Genomic DNA, 16543 nt, shown 5'->3' with positions numbered 1-16543 from the left:
CAGTGAACAGTGTATAAAGCTGCTCACAAGAGGAAACGCAGCTTGTAAGGTCTTGTTGCAAAACAGTTTGCTGATGATTGTCAGTCAGTACATCTGTGTCAGTTCTCTTAACGGCACCATCCATGTCTCAATCTTCCTTTTCATGTTTGTATGTTCATTCCTCAACAAGCAGCCAGACAGCATTGTCTCTTCTTGTTTCCCTCAAGAGGGCCTTGGTTCCGCCTGCTTGAAGAATCACCTTGCACTGAGAAAACAGTAACCTGGGTGAACTTGTCTGTCAGTCACAGAGATAGATTCTTAGGAGACATTACGCTTCTATACCTGGCTGCTCATTGACTCGAAGCTGTCAGTCTGGATATGGTTGCTTTGCCTTTCATTCCAATTTATCACAGAACCGCTCACCCCATACTCTCACACAAACTGACTGTCCTTCTCTTAACTGTATATTTACAACAATGTTCAAAAAACCTCAGATGAAATCATTAAATATGCTGGTTTCTTCCACTTTAATTTACTGCTGTAAAATAAGTTGCATGAGGCACATGAAGCTGTGTGTTGGCCTCTGTGTGATCATTAGGTAATTTATGTTTAAAATTACAGTGCATTGATATGTTTCATGGATAATATGTGTAGTCAAATGCTGTGTGGCCTGCTCCTCGTTGTTCAAGACAAATAGATGTACATATTGGATATACTTTTTTTTATAAATAAGTGTAACTGTCACATATGAAACTAGAAAGTCAATATATACTACCTTGTTAAAATGAGTCAGTATCATAACTTTAAAGCCGAGGTGAAAGTTATTGATTGACAAAATGACAATATCAAGAGCACTGCAGGTCAGGAAATCACACATCAATAATGTCACTGTAAATGAGATTGTAAGACCTGATAATATATTTGTGGGCCTATGTTTGGTGTAGCTGATAAGTGTTGTATTGTTTAATGTTAATGTTTGTAATTTCTATATATATATATTAATTAGGATAAGAATATAAGTAAGCCAATCGGAGGCAGAGTAGGTCAGTCATGCCTGTGTTTGTCTTCCTAGAAGAAGATATAGCCTGCCCTTGACATGACCTCCAAAGTAACTGAACAAATTAAAAAATTCAACTAAATTCTAAAAGGCCTGTAATGAAATCCAAATACCCCAAAGAAAATTCAGCAGAAATAACCTTGTGCTACTACATCTATGCTGCTAGCCAGCAGCTCAGGTAGTGATGGCAGTTCAGCTCCAGCACTGGTGCAAATGCTATTGGCCCATTTTTGGGTGAACAAAATATAAATGAGTGGTCTTATATGTCCCTATTTATAATGTACAACGTTTGTACTTTGCTGGAGGGGTTTAAAAAATAAATCTAAACAAAAGTATACTCACTTCTCCAGGCACCCACTACACCCCTATCTATGACAGACAGACAGTACTCTGAACTATGTACGAACGCCTAGTTCAGAGAGATGTCACAGCCTTTGTTATTTAACAAATCAATTAACAATTAAGAAACCATGTCTAGTTTTCAGGGCAAAGGACACAACATCTAACAAATGCAGCACAAGTTCAAACAAGACTTTGGCCCAATGCAGTTTCACCCCTTGGCCCTAGGGGGAGTATTTTCTCCATTAATAAGGATTTAAAAATTACGATAATGTCTGTAATATCTTAGTTTAATATCATTTCAAGGTATTAAGGTCATCTTTTTCACAACAACCTCTAAAAAAAAGATCGCGACCACGCTTTAAGACACACGATGCACTTGATTGAACCAGCGTATATAAGCAATGTTATTGAACTTAACTGCTCCTCTAATAGCAAAGCATACTGGTAGGGTTGCCTACAGACCACTGAAGCTGGGTGCTTTTGATTCATACGTGAAATAATGCAGAGCATCCAAGCTTTTCAATTTCAAATGTCATCGATTCACCTACATTAGCACAAACGTTATTGAATATTATAGGTTTGTCACTAACATTAAATATTCGGTACGGATAATGTACTTTTACGAGCATGAGTACCATCCGAGTAAAATGTGTCCATATCCGTACTCGTGATGTTGCACGCAAATAGTTTTTTCTTCAGACCGAGTCAGATCAGACCAGGCAGACTGCGGCCATTCATTCAGCTTGGAGAGGTACAGTACGGTAAACAATCTTGTTGTGGTCAATCAGTGTTGGAAGTGTTGTTGTTTTTGATAGCAGTTTAATGCTTATTGACATGATTTCGGAAGGTTTTGATGACATAACACTTGCTAATACCGTCAAAGAGCCTCACATGCAGACACTAGAATTTACAGATGTTCCTAAACGCCTCATATGCAGGCTAACATTACTGCACTCTAGGGCTGCAACTAACGACTATTCTGATAGATCTATCGATTATTGAAACGATTAATCGACTAATCGGATTATGAATCACACAAATACTCAATGGCTCTTATTTAGCCATCAGCTTTTAAATTTAGCTTGAGGTTGTTCGCGGCATGTGATGACTGGAAATAAAGACAATAAAGATCGATACTTCATCCAAAAATGTCTTTTAATAAACTTTGCTGCATATTAGGGTACTATTGATACAAAAATAAAGAAAAATCAATTTTTTGTCCATTTAAAACCAAGGACAGGCAGAGTGTTAATATAATATTATATTCATTATTCATTCAGGATAACATTACGCTTTTAAACTCGTTAAAAAAAAGATTAAAAAATCTACATTCAAACCATATTTTTGTAATGGATTCTAGAATCCTGCACACAGGTATTGAGGGAGTTGCCAAGACAACTCCGTATATATAGCAAGCTAGATAACAGGCTATCTTACCGAGGCGAGTCTGCATCGTCTACGTTATGATGTCCAACGTGCCTCCTCTTCAAATGATTGTGCATAACTGACGTGCTCCCATGGAAAGCAAGGTCCACCTTACAAATATTGCAGGTAGTTTTTTTTCGGGATATGTTAAGGGTGAAATTCTCCCATACTTTTGACTTTCTGGTGCGCGATGGTGTTGCAACGGACACCGCCATTGTGCTATGTTTTGTCGCTATTGCACATACGTGACTTTCAGAGATAGGAAGGGAGCGAGATGGCTCACTCCTTAGCTACTTCCATCAGCACCTCCGGTAAAACGACGTTTAGTTCAGCTGCACGGCACAAAAAACTTGCGCTATGACGTAACCAATGAATCATCGACTATTAAATTCGTCGGCGACTATTTTTGTCATCGATTTTTGTCGATTAATCGTTGCACCCCTACTGCACTCACAGCTCTCTCCTTCTTTTAGTGTTTTTCAGCGATCCCACAGTTGGTTTACACACTTTTCAGATATGCTAGTTACTTAGCTTACTGGTTAGCGATGGCTTCCAACGTTACACACTGTGAGAAGTTTCACGTTACTGTTGATGTCCAGCATGATGACAGAGACAATGGGAAACGTGAGTTTGTTTATTTGCTGCGTCACATGCAGTTTTAAATGAGGTTCAAAACAATGCAGACCAAACTGGACTTTTACTCTTGTGATCAAAACATTGATCTGAAGCTCAATTCTAAGGCTGTTCTGTAAATAGTTTTCTAATAAACAATAAATATAGTGTAACCCTTGGTTACACTAGAAAGAGTGTAAATGTGGACCAGGATAGGAGATACTAGGTTAATAGGAGCCCTGGACTTGAATATCAGTAATGAGAATTACACAACAGGATTGCCGTAAATGAACTTGTATTTGAACACAAACTGCAGTTCAAGTTTGTTTGACAGTTAGAATACAGCATCAATTTCCTCCAAATAATAAACAGAAATAAATAAAATAAAAAAAGTGTGCACATAAAAGTCACTTAAGTCCTTAAGTCCAGTCTTACATGTCAAATTTGTGGATTGTTCATTGGGGCCCAATCCGTCTTTGTACAGGGTCTGTCCTACCACACCGTGGAGTGAAGAACATGGAAGTCAAATTTTCTCTCAAAGATCTTTATGTTGGCTCGCCATCCAGTTAACTGGAATCTTGGTTCTTCGGTGGATGTCCTCTCTGGCACAGGAGAATTCGTATCTTCACCAAAAACCTGACCTATAGACCGGTCACACGTGTATATGGAATGTCATCCACACACAGTAATATCTTGACCATATCTGCTAACATGAACAATTGCTCACATCTCAATACAGCCTCCACTTCAAGTTATGGCCTATAATTGGCCCTGTTGTACAACAAAATATAATTCTTTTAGTTCAAACTCAATGCTAAATTAAATTAGAATACTATAAAGTTCAAGTATTAATATCAAAACAGAATCACATTGACTTAAGGCATATACATTCATACACATATTATCAGTCCTTTGGTTTTTTATGCAAGGCACATAATGGCTACATGGTAATACTGAAGTTAATGAGTAGAAACTCCACATAAATGAACATGGAGCAGTGCTTTAAATCTGCCCTAATAACCTCTATAAACAACATAGCTAACAAGGTAGCTTTTGATATTCACATTTAACAATACAGTCCCTGACAAAAGTCTTGTCACTTATCCATTTTGTAGAAACAACAGCTTATAACCTGACTTTTAATTTATCCATTGGTTTTAGAAATGGCTCATATGAAAGCTAAAACCCTCCCAAATTATGTGTAATATACTAAAATAAATTTGCTTCACTGAAGAAAGATTGATCATTTAATGAACACAGAAAGGTCAGATTTTGGCAAGACAAAAGTTTTGTCGCCTACAGAGAGTAATGTGAAAATTGAACAAATAATTTACTTCAAATACAAAAATATGTTGCATAACATCAGTGAATTAAGTAGTGGTGCTGTGAGATCCATATTTAATATCTTGTATGACTTCCATGAGCTTGAAGGACTGCATCCATGCGGTTCGACAATGATTCATACAATTTATTGATGAAGTCATCAGGAATAGCAAAGAAAGCAGTCTTACATGCCTCCCAGAGTTCATCAAGATTCTTTGGTTTCGTCTTCCATGCTTCCTCTTTCATTCTACCCCAGACATGCTCAATGATGTTCATGTCTGGTGACTGGGCTGGCCAGTCCTGGAGCACCTTGATCTTCTTCGCCTTGAGGAACTTTGATGTAGAGATGGAAGTATGCGATGGAGCACCATCCTGCTGCAAAATTTGACCCCTTGTATGGTTGGGAATGTAAGAGGTAGCTAATACTTCTTGATATTTTAGGCTATTGATATTGCCTTCCACCCTGCAAATCTCTCCACACCCCCATACTGGATGTAACCCCAGACCATGATTTTCCGCCACCAAACTTAACTGTTTTCTGGGTGAATCTCGGATCCATGCGGGCTCCAGTAGGTCTCCTGCAATATTTGCGGCGGCTGTGATGTAATTCAACCGAAGATTCATCTGAGAAATCCACCTTCTGCCACTTTTCCAGCGTCCATCCTTTTAGCAGGCTATGGGCCTTGGCAAATGCCACACATTTTTTTAATTGCCTTTTGTTTAGTGCTGGTTTCTGGGCAGTGATTCGACCATGGAGGCCATTTCGAGACAGAATTCTACAAACTGTCCTGGTTGACACGGGGACTTGAGGTGACCAGGCCTGGTGGAGCTCTGCTGCAGTGGAAAAGGGGCTGGCCTTGGATTTTCGAGCCAACAAACGGTCCTCCCGAGCAGTTGTCTTGCGGGGTCTGCCGGACCTGGGCTTGTCAAAAACATCTCCAGTCTCTTCAAATCTTTTTCTTATTCTTTGTACTTGACGCTGAGACACATTGAAGGTGTCAGCCACCTCAGCAGTGGATCTGGTCTTCAGCCTCTTGATAATCAACGCTTTGGTCTCAGGGTGAATCTTAGGCATGTTGTCAGAGGTCAAGTTGCAGTTGATGTGAAGGTCTGGTGTGCTGGGGTTCTTTTTATACACACCCACTAATTGATTGATCAATTATTGATCACAGGTGAGGCTGTAATCTAGGATTGGGTGCATCATATGACAAGGCGACAAGACTTTTGTCTTTGCAAAAACTGACTCAGTGGGCTTTACCAAGCTGTGAACGTTAGAATGCTTTTCAGCAGTTTCGTTTGGCACCAAAACATTATTTCAAAAGCTGTTGGGATTGAAATTAGCCATTTCTTGTAAAAAAAAATTGATTACAAATATATTTGAGGGGCACTTAAGGTCAACTTGTACCCAAGCGACAAGACTTTTGTCAGGGACTGTAGACAATTTTCGCTCCGTGTTCTACTGTAAATCTCTTCTACGGATGTCTTACTACTCACCGTTGAATAATGAGAATCCCTGCACCTTTCAACAGGTCAGCAGGGTTACCTCACACATCGACACAGGATTTTAGATAACGATCTGAGCAAAGCAGGTAGTATACTTTTAGCTTGAGCAGCAAAATGGCAGACAGGATGCAGACAGGTAAAAAAAACTCGACACAGAGTAGATTTACCAGGGAGGATGGCTAGGTACCTGCCCCTACTGGCTAGAAAATGTAACAGCAGGTCACCCAATGAGCCAGTGTCAAAGTGTACATTCTCTCTCTCTATAGCAATTACACAATACACAATATTGCAGCCTTAAGAAAGTATTTTCACTGCTTTTCCAATGTGGGCTACATCAGCAAACTAAATTGGATCCATGTCAGGCTTAAAATACCAACTTCCGTTTATGCCGCACCCACTTCAGAGTACAGATACAGATAATTTAGTTGCTTGAACAGATAGTGGTGTACTTGCTCATCCCTATTACAGATGTTGTCGGTTGGTTCTAGACTGGGCCTGTGTGTGAAGTGCGGTGAAACACTGGAGGTCTCGTTGAAATAAACATCAACAAAAACCCATCATGAGTTAATATAATATGTCCGTATCAACATCACGTTTAGACAACAATATAAATCATGAGGGTAAAAAAATTAATATAGTACAAAAAACTTGAGCAGGATTGGAAACGACATGGTGAAGCAGTATTAGCTTCTGGAATGAAGATGATCTCATCACGCCACCGAGCCGCTGAGATAATCGGTGCACTTCAACTGAATGAATCAGTTTGTTATACAGTCAGCTGTATAACACCTGAAGTTGCCCATGTTACCTGGTCATAGTCCGAACAAAGAATAAACACTGCATACTTAATAACAGGCTTCACAAACTGATGCTCATCGTTCATCGTAGACCCCAGGAGTTATGAAGAATACACACCATCTCAATGCAAAGTGCTCTTGTTTGATGCTGGTGATCATTACAATACACACACACACACCAAACATGTGTCAGCAGTGAAAACATCCCTCACATTAACTAGGTAGCTCGTGCAGTGTTTTGTGAGTAAAGTTGGTGAACGTGCTTTTATTGGATGTGTAAAGCTTCATGTATCCTCCTCTCGCTGCTGTCAGCAGACGTGATTTTAAAAGATATGCTCGAGGTTCAGTCATCTGAGAATGAAAACGGTTTAGTTTGTTTTTCGTAGTTTCTGTAATGCAAGTTCTATTTATCTGTGTGTAATCAACAGATGATCTGTCTGAACTGTGTCGAGTGTGTTGTCAACATGACACCTGTGACGATCGGAATCTGGAAAACTAACTTAAGGTCTTCATTGTTGAACAACGTGTTGTGTATTTCTTCTCTTCTGTCAGATGACTACGTGCTTTGTTGGAACTGTGTCAGTCGAAGGAGTTAGTAGAATACCCTGTGTTACCATGACAACTCTCGCTGAGTGTATTCACTGACTGCGTATTTCATGTTAAAACAGATTGTGGTGGTGTTGCATAGTTTGCTGTATGCGAGATGCGTATGCTTAACGATGATTCATCTACAGTGGGTTACTCACAGGATAAGTCTCCTTATGATGGCAATACCATGTTCAGTGTCGAAGAGGAAATGCTCTTCCACACTTTAACCCTTTGTGACAAGCTATGCAAACCCCTTCTAATGCACACATGGGTCAATATTGAATTGAATTGAATCAGCTTTATTGGCCATGTATGCGTACGCATACAAGGAATATGATTGTTTTTTCCGTTGCTCTCAACGTACTTACACAGAAATAGACAAATACACAAAAAACTAGGATAACAAGGTATTTAACTACTATGTACAAATATTGTTATTCTTTTACAGCTTATTCTTCCTTCTTCATTTAGGAGAAGGTTCCTTTGATTACATAGGAGATGAGTCTTCTGTCATTAAAGAACATAGTCATCAAAGGAGCCTTCTTCATTTAGGAGAAGTGGATTCCAGGACACACCAACAACTCCAGCTTTATCCTGTAGAAGGTCCTCAGCATCAGAGATTTCAGACTCAGAATCAAGACCAAGAATTGCCTCCTCATCTTCCTAATCCTGTTCTTCATTCAGCATCTTTATGACCACTTCAGCAGTAAGTCTTTAATGATTGCAACCAGCCATATACTAACACTGTGGATAAAGAAAATCAAAAGCATATTTTCAAATGCATATCAATCAGTCTAATAAGTGTATACTGTTATATTTCGAGTTTTATTTTATTGATCTAGCTATGGTTAGCTAGCCAGAAAATAAGCTAGCTAGCTAATAGCTAGTTAGTATTGTACATATTTCTCTTTCTCACTAGTAATGGTATGTAAAATAAGACTTACATGCATCAGATGTGCGAATGCAAATGTGTGAAATGTATGGCAGGTGATCCGTAGTGAATACAATCTGTAGGTTTCATTTTTGACCAATGTGTTAAAGTGATGTAGAAATACAAAATTTACATTTGTTTATAAAGTAAGAAAGGAAAAAGGAAAATAATGATTTTTGGGAATCAAAAACAAGATATTTAATAAATACTTAGAATATTAAATGATAAACTACATTCATTTAAAAAATATAGCAAGGAAACACTCCATGCCATGCATGAATTAACACAAGATATTAATATGGGTCATTTATGAAATCAAAGGGTTAAATATGCAGCGTTTATTTTGAGTTCGGACTATCACCAGATAACATTGGTGTTATACAGCTGGCAGAGTAAAAACTGCTTCACTACATTTTACATTACATTTCATTTAGCTGATGCTTCTATCCAAAACACCTTACAATAAGTGCATTCAACCATGAGGGTACAAACCCAGAAGAACAAGAATCAGAAAGAAACTATAAACTATAAAATGCTATAGGTAAGTGCCATATAAGTGTTACTAAATCGCTACTTTTTAAAAAAAACATTTTATTCAAGGTATAGTCGGAAGAGATGTGTTTTTAGTTTGCGACGGAAGATGTGTAGACTTTGTGCTGTCCTGATGTCATTGGGGAGCTCGTTGCACCATTTGGGAGCCAGTACAGCAAAGAGTCGAGTGTTTAGCTCGAAGTGAGGGAGCAGCAAGCCTATTGGCAGATGCAGAGTGGAGTGGACGGGCTGGGGTGTAAGGTTTGACCATGTCCTTGATGTAGACTGGACCCGAACCATTAGCACATTACGCAAGTACTAATGTTTTGAAACGGATGCGGGCAGCCATTGGTAACCAGTGAAGGGAGCAGAGGAGCAGAGTAGTGTTAGTGAAGTTAGGTAGGTTAAAGACCAGTCGAACTGCCAGGAGGGAGTTGCAATAGTCTAGGTGTGAGATGACCAGAGCCTTGACCAGAACCTGTGCCGCCTTCTGAGTGAGAAGGGGACGTATTTTCTACAGGAACGTGTTGTTACAGTAATGTTGGCAGTGAGGGAGAGTTGACTGTCGAGTATCACACCCAGGTTCCTAGCAGTCTGGGTGGGGGCTAACACAGAGTTGTCAAAGGTAATTGTCAAGTCGTGGGTGGGAGAGCCTTTCTCTGGAAGGAAAAGTAGTTCAGTCTTATCAAGGTTAATTTTCAGGTGGTGTGCGGACATCCACTGAGAGATGTCAGTCAGACAGGCAGAGATTCGTGCTGCTACCTGTGTTTCAGATTGGGGGAAAGAGAGGATTAGTTGGGTGTCATTAGCATAGCTGTGGTAGGAAAAGCCATGTGAGTGAATGACAGAGCCAAGAGAGTTGGTGTACAGAGAGAAAAGGAGGGGACCCAGGACGGAATCTTGAGGGACCCAGTAGTGAGAGGACAAGATTCAGACACAGATCCCTCCAAGTTACCCGGTGTCGTGCAATAATGCATTAAACGTGATACCATCAAATGGTGTGCCTTTCGGCATTCAATAAATTTGGTTATCAACATAAAATATTGAATATAAAAATATTAATATTAAATAATAACTTTAATTGATTAAAGTTACCTCGGGGGACCACCCTTCAAAGGAAGGGAAAAGATAGCCAATTTATTGATTAAGTCTCATAAAAGTACTAACTACAAATTTGGAACTCTGATTAACGATTAAATTAATAACTATAACAAAAATTGCCATATAGATAGTTAGCTAAGTTGAAGGATATAGAGTTCTTGACAGTGTAGAGGTTGGCAAAATTTACTTATGCAACATTAATGAAAAAACATTTGTGAAAGAAAAAAAACACAAATTACTCACGGTGTACTTACTAAACAAAGATAGGTATGTGAGTATGCGTGTGTGTGTGTCTGTGTGTTTCCACAATGGTGGCTGGCCACTTTGAAGATAACACCCTCCCCCCTTTTTGGAATGTTTACGACATGTAGCGGGGGTCAGAGAGATAGGCATGTGTCTGTGTGTGCCAAATTAGAGAAAGTTACTAGATGCATGCAAGGAAAGACTGAAGAGCATAACTAACATTAACTTTCAAATAACTTGTAACCAAAATATCACAACAACACAAATCAACTTATAAACATCACAAGGAATCGAATAAACAGTCTTTGCTTAGCCTAGTATAATTATTAAGCCCAGTTGTGTTACCCGTCCGTGGAAAGGGGAAAAAGGTTGCTGTGCAGTTCGAAGTTCTGTGAAGTCATCTTGCTGGTTGTGTGGCTCCTGCCTTCGTGGTTCTGTTGGGATGTGCAGCTCAGTTGCTGTTTGAGGAGAGAGCAGCTGGGGTGGATGTGTTGGCCGGTGTGATCCAAGTCTCAGTGAGAGCAAGTAAGTCAAGTGATAATAAAGAAAACTCCTCTCCCACAGAACCGGCTGAACAGACCCCCGTTTCGATACCTCCATGACATCTTCACTGAGGTCATCAGGACCACTGGTTTTATGAAAGGCCTGTATGAAGAGAATGAAATGAATCCAGACAATGTTAAGGATAAGCAATCCAAGATAGCCTTCCTCCAGAAAGCCATAGATGTTGTGATGCTGGTGAGTGGTGAGGCCCTGCTGGCAAAACCAGCACACATTGTGGCTGGTCATCAGCCTGAGAGAACCAATGAGCTGCTGCAGGCCATCGCCAAGTGTTGCCTCAACAAGATGCCAAGTGATGACGCAGTGAAGCGAGTACTTGGTGAAAAAAAGGTGGACATGAGGACCAAGGCCAGCACATCCAGGTCCCAGGGCAACGTAAAAATGAACGAGAAGAGGGAAGAATGTGAATGTCACATGAGTAGAGAGGAAAGCAAAAAGATTACAAAGCACAGTTGTAGGGGTAACCATCTCCCAGACGAGCCCAAAGAGCAGCAACGCCGACTAAGAGATGTGGAGAAGAAGCACCACAGGGACAGGAAATGCTCTGACAAACATCTCCACAGCGTACAGGACCATGGCAAAGAATGTGACAAATACAAGAGCCAAGACCAGGTGCGAGACAAAGACAGAGGGCGAGATAAAGACAGGCAAAATTTGAAGGACAGAGAGAGGGATCGAGAAAGGGAAAAGGACAAGGAGAGGGATAAAGAGCAAGAAAAGTCAAGGGAGATAGACTCCCACAGAGTTATGGAAAGAGACAAGAAAAAACAAAGAGACAAAGAGCGGGAGCGTCCCAAAGAGGGGGAAGAGGGCAACAAAACTGTAAATAGAAAAAGTAAGGCCAAGGTATCAGCCGAAACAGAGGGCTGGGGCAAAATAGCCAAACCTGTACCAGCTTCTGAAAATCCAGGTAGAAAACCCCGGCCTTCATCTGCTGAAGGGCAGAGGCAAAGATGTAAAATTAGAGGACAAGATGAATCTGTCAGTGAGGGAAACAGAGATGCACAGTTAACTCAGAGCTCTGGTCCTCTGGGAAATAGGGACACTGTGGGCTCCTTAGTACCATCTGACATGGCTCCCAGCAGGGCTTGCCGAGAAACTCCTCGGTTCAAGAGACAGAAGAATTACCCTGGTATGACCTCAGCTGGGAGACTGCTTAGTGCCATAAACCCAGTACCTATTATAATGGATCGGGAGAAGCTCTCTGAGGATGAGGAGGTTGAAGATAAGCAATTTGTCAAGGAGGCGGCTGTCCATCCACCCCCACATGCTCCTGATATAAAGGTAGACTTGTCGCCATCATGCCCCGAGTCCAAAGAGCAGAACTGGGTGTCTGAAGCAGCATGGAAGAAAGAAGAGGATGCAGTGACGAGGGAAGTCGAGTGGCTGCACTCATCCATCCAGACGGTTAGCTGCAGTTTCCTTCCTTTAGGCAAGATCATGGACAACATCCTGGAGGACACGGATGCCATGCTAGCTGAACATCACACTTGGCAGCAGGTGAACAAGGAGCATGCTCAGGCCTTGCTAGAGGAGCAGAGAACGACTGACCCCACTTTGGATCCTTTGAAAGCAGAACTAGCCGAGCTGGAGCAGCTGACTGCAGACGAACTTGACAAGATTTGTGCTGTAAAGTCCAACATACTGAAGAATGAGGAGAAGATCCAAAAGCTGGTGACAGGAATTAATGTCTCTTACTCAACCTGAAGTGGGAAAAAAGGTCCATGGGAAAATAAAGAGTTGTTCAGCTTTTGTTAAGTTAAATAAACGTTTTTGTGTAAACTTGAAACATTACGTTTTACCAGTATTTATATTGTTATTTAGGAATTAAATGTTTGTGGACCCCAGCCCCCCCTTGTCGCCTGTTGTTTCAGGCAGTCCGCCATATTAACATATAATGTTTAAAATGCTAATGTTTGCCGTCTGTTAGGCTAACATTCAGCTTTGTTTCGGTCTGCCTAATGACTGTAACTTATGTGCAAACGCTAAGAAGGTGAGGTACATGTTGCAGAGAATGTTTCAAAGTAATCAGTGTTAGTGATTCAGACCAAAGTCAGGATACTGGGAGTGTCGGGGGTCCCGGCAGCGTACACTCCAGTCCATGTCCCGCGCCGGAGGGTCCCGGCTGACGTCACTCCAGTTCCGGCGTCGGGGGTCCTCGCAGCGTCTACTCCAGTCCCTGTTCCGCGCCGGAGGCAGACGCCACTCCGGTTCCGGCGTCGGGGGTTCCGGCAGCAATGACTCCTGTTACGGCGTCGGGGGTCTCGGCAGACGCCACTCCAGTTCCGGCATCGGGGGGCCCGTCAGCGGCTACTCCGGTTCCTGCCCCACGTCCGGGGCTGAGGTCTATGCCCCTTGATGTTTCTGTACAGCTGCAAAAGCGGCTATCTCCTGAGTCCCGTGCTGCGTCCCTGACCGGCCTCCGGGCCGTCCGCCTGAGTCCCAGTGCCTCGTCCCTGACCGGCCTCCGGGCCGTCCGCCTGAGTCCCCGTGCTTCGTCCCTGATCGGCCTCCGGACCGTCCGCCTGGGTCCCAGTGCTTCGTCCCTGACCGGCCTCCGGGCCGTCCACCTGAGCCCTTGTACTCTGTCCCTGATCGGCCACGGTGCCGTCCTCCCGAGCCTCTGTACTCTGTCCCTGATCAGCCACGGAGCTGTCCTCCCGAGCCTTCAAGCCGGTGAAGTCCAGGTCCCTGGTGCTGAAGAAAGGAAAGACCACCAACAAGTTCTGCTTCGCACTTGGCAGCACTGAGATACCATAAATCACGGAGAAACTAGTGAAGAGCTTGGGAAAGGTGTTTGACTGCAGCCTGAGAGACACGGCATCTATTCAAGTTCAAGGCCTGGATTAACCAACATGGCATCCTACCACGGATTCTCTGGCCCCTCTTGGTCTATGAGGTCCCGATCTCTACATTCGAGGGCTTTGAGAGGAGAGTCAGTAAGTTCCTACAGAAGTGTCTAGGACTGCCTCGGAGTCTGAGCAGCACCGCCCTTTATGGGCAGAGCAACAAGCTGAAGCTCCCCATCATCAGCCTGAATGAAGAGTTCATGGTGACCTGAACTAGGGAGGTACTGCAATACAGAGTCCTGTGACCCAAAAAATCTCTCAGGCTGGTATCGAGGTCAGGACAGGACAGAAGTGGAGGACAGCAGAGGCCGTGGATGTCGCAGAGTCGTGGTTAAGGCACAGGGTACTGGTGTGCTCAGTGTCTCACGGAAGGGCTGGACTTGGTAGCAGCACAACACCTTGATTCGACAAGGCACAGGGGAAAGACAGGATTTCGCTGGTCCAGGACGAGGTTAGAGTTTCGGTTGAGGAGGAGCGAGCCAGCAGGTTGGTTGGGATGCAGCAGCAGTAAGCCTGGACATGATGGGAGCAAGCGGTGGTGCTCAAAGTCTCATGGGCTGAGCTTTGGATAGCCAAGCCCCAACGAATAAAATACTTAATCCATGCGTTCTATGACGTTCTACCATGCCCATCCAATTTATTCTGCTGGGGGAAGGGGTAGTCACCAGCTTTCCCTCTGTTTCTTAAGAGAGGGACCCAGGAGCACATCCTCAGCTGCTGTTTGAAAGCCCTGGGCGAGGGGCGCTACCGCTGGCGCCATGACCAAGTCCTGAAGGCCATAGAGGACACCATCTGCAGTGGGATTAGCCATTGCAAAAGCCTACGCCCAGTGAAGAAGACCATCGCTTTCGTCAGTGCTGGGGAGGAGCTAACTTCAGCTGCCAGGACCACCTCCTCGGGCTTGCTAGCAACAGCACAAGACTGGGAGCTGACCTTGAGATGCAACTGAAGTTCCCAGAAGCTGTTGCCACAACAACATTAAGTCCTGACATGGTGCTGATCTTGGAAGCCTCTAAGCAGATCATTTTTCTAGAACTCACAGTTCCCTGGGAGGACCGTATCCAGGAGGCCAACCAGAGGAAGAGGGCAAAGTATGCTGGGCAAGTAGAGAAATGCCGAAGCAACAGGTGGCGGGTGAGGTGCGAGCCCATTGAGGTGGGATGCAGAGGGTTCCCAGGCCAGTTTCTCTGCAGGGCCTACAACATGCTAGACATTGCAGCAGCCAGTAGGCGAAGGGCCCTGTGGATCAGGAGGTGAGCCGTGGGTGGGGTAGTGCTATCTGGTCACAAGCCGGAGCTTGATAAACCCCAGTTGGGTCGCCTGGGTGAGGGTGTCTGATTGTTGAAAGACCCGAAACACCATATGACCCCAGGTAACATCACTGACGATGTGTCCAGGTATGTCATATATTTATTTTACTGCTGTTTACTGCTGCAGCTAAATAGAAAAATACTGAGTCCTCTCTCTCTCTCTCTCTCTCTCTCTCTCTCTCTCTCTCTCTCTCTCTCTCCATGTTATAGCCAGGATAAATCATATTCCTTACCAGGAAACTCAAAAGGAGGCTGTATTTTCAAAATAAATCCCCCCAGATAGTAACAGGATGTTACCAGGAAACCTGAAAGGAGCCTAGATTTTCAAAATAAGACCCCCCAGAAAGTTGCAGGATGTTACCAGGAAACCCGAAAGGAGGCTGGACTTTCAATACAAAAAAAACTTAATGCACTGCACAGGGTGCAGCACTCAATGAGTGAGTTTCCATGGCAACGTGATACACATGCAGAGCAGGAGGGGGACAGTTGAATTGTTTGAAATTACAACTTTTTTACAGCTGTTTACCAACTTCATGTGTTTATCTTATTTGGAAGATCACATGTACAGTGATTAGTGGTGATAACACACTAGAGTAAAGGGAATAACTGAAAAAACATAATGTCTTTTAAATGATTTCTTTCTCCACTGCCTACTCTTTATGTGCACAAAATGTAGAAGGTTGAAGAAATCTGACAAACCTTTTGACATTTGTGCCCAATGAGCCAGTTCCTATGGAATAAATGGGGCAACATCTTATAGTATGGTCTTTTTTATACATCAGTGGCCCATACGCGCATACCGATGGGACTTGCTAATCAAGACACTAATCCTGGCGCCATTAGTGTACTTGAAGTACCTTACATGACATCCAGTATGAGCACACCTTGCCAATTTTAAGCATTTGTCAAGCTTGGTCAGTTCTACATTTCCTGTTTATATGTTTCTTGTAAGTGACTGGTTCCATCTATATTTGCTCTCAGTGGGCAGGATGACTTGTGTTCCACCTCTTCACACAGACAGAAACAGGTTGGTGAGTTCCATTTTATTCGGCTGGACTAATACTGGAGCCTTCTTACTGTCACACACAAAGTTATATTATGTAACTGAAGTCTATTCAGAAGTTATATACCTTATTTGAAAGAACACTCACCAACTTTTGCAAATCCCTGTGTTAACTTTTGTCAGATATTTTGCTGGCACTCAACAGATGGAGAAGACTGGAAAACACATAAATCCAACTCTGTATGGAGGTAAATATTTAGTTCAGTCAATCTGTTAGGTGCATGGCAACGTTGGTGTTTTTAGATCTGTTTTTAGAAAATATTTTTCGCTCCAACAGTGCAGTATTTTAAAGGAATGATTGTCCAGGTAAAACAATGAAATTGACGAA

The 16543-nt window shown here is 42.7% G+C and overlaps 1 protein-coding gene and 1 pseudogene across 1 annotated transcript; both read left to right on the top strand.

Moving 5' to 3' along the window:
* Nucleotides 1-9035: 9035 nt before the first annotated feature.
* On the top strand, nucleotides 9036-12700 carry LOC118109225 (TRAF3-interacting protein 1-like). Its single transcript, XM_047340266.1, has 2 exons — nucleotides 9036-9041; nucleotides 10955-12700. The coding sequence occupies exons 1-2, from the start codon at nucleotides 9036-9038 to the stop codon at nucleotides 12698-12700; spliced, it is 1752 nt and encodes a 583-aa protein (XP_047196222.1).
* A 530-nt stretch (nucleotides 12701-13230) lies between these two features.
* LOC118109220 lies at nucleotides 13231-15099 on the top strand (annotated as a pseudogene).
* The last annotated feature ends 1444 nt before the right edge of the window (nucleotides 15100-16543 follow it).

Source organism: Hippoglossus stenolepis, chromosome 1, assembly GCF_022539355.2.
Source record: "Hippoglossus stenolepis isolate QCI-W04-F060 chromosome 1, HSTE1.2, whole genome shotgun sequence".
Lineage (NCBI taxonomy): Eukaryota > Metazoa > Chordata > Actinopteri > Pleuronectiformes > Pleuronectidae > Hippoglossus > Hippoglossus stenolepis.
Note: the sequence above shows the minus strand (reverse complement) of the source record. Positions and strands in the feature narration are given on the sequence as shown.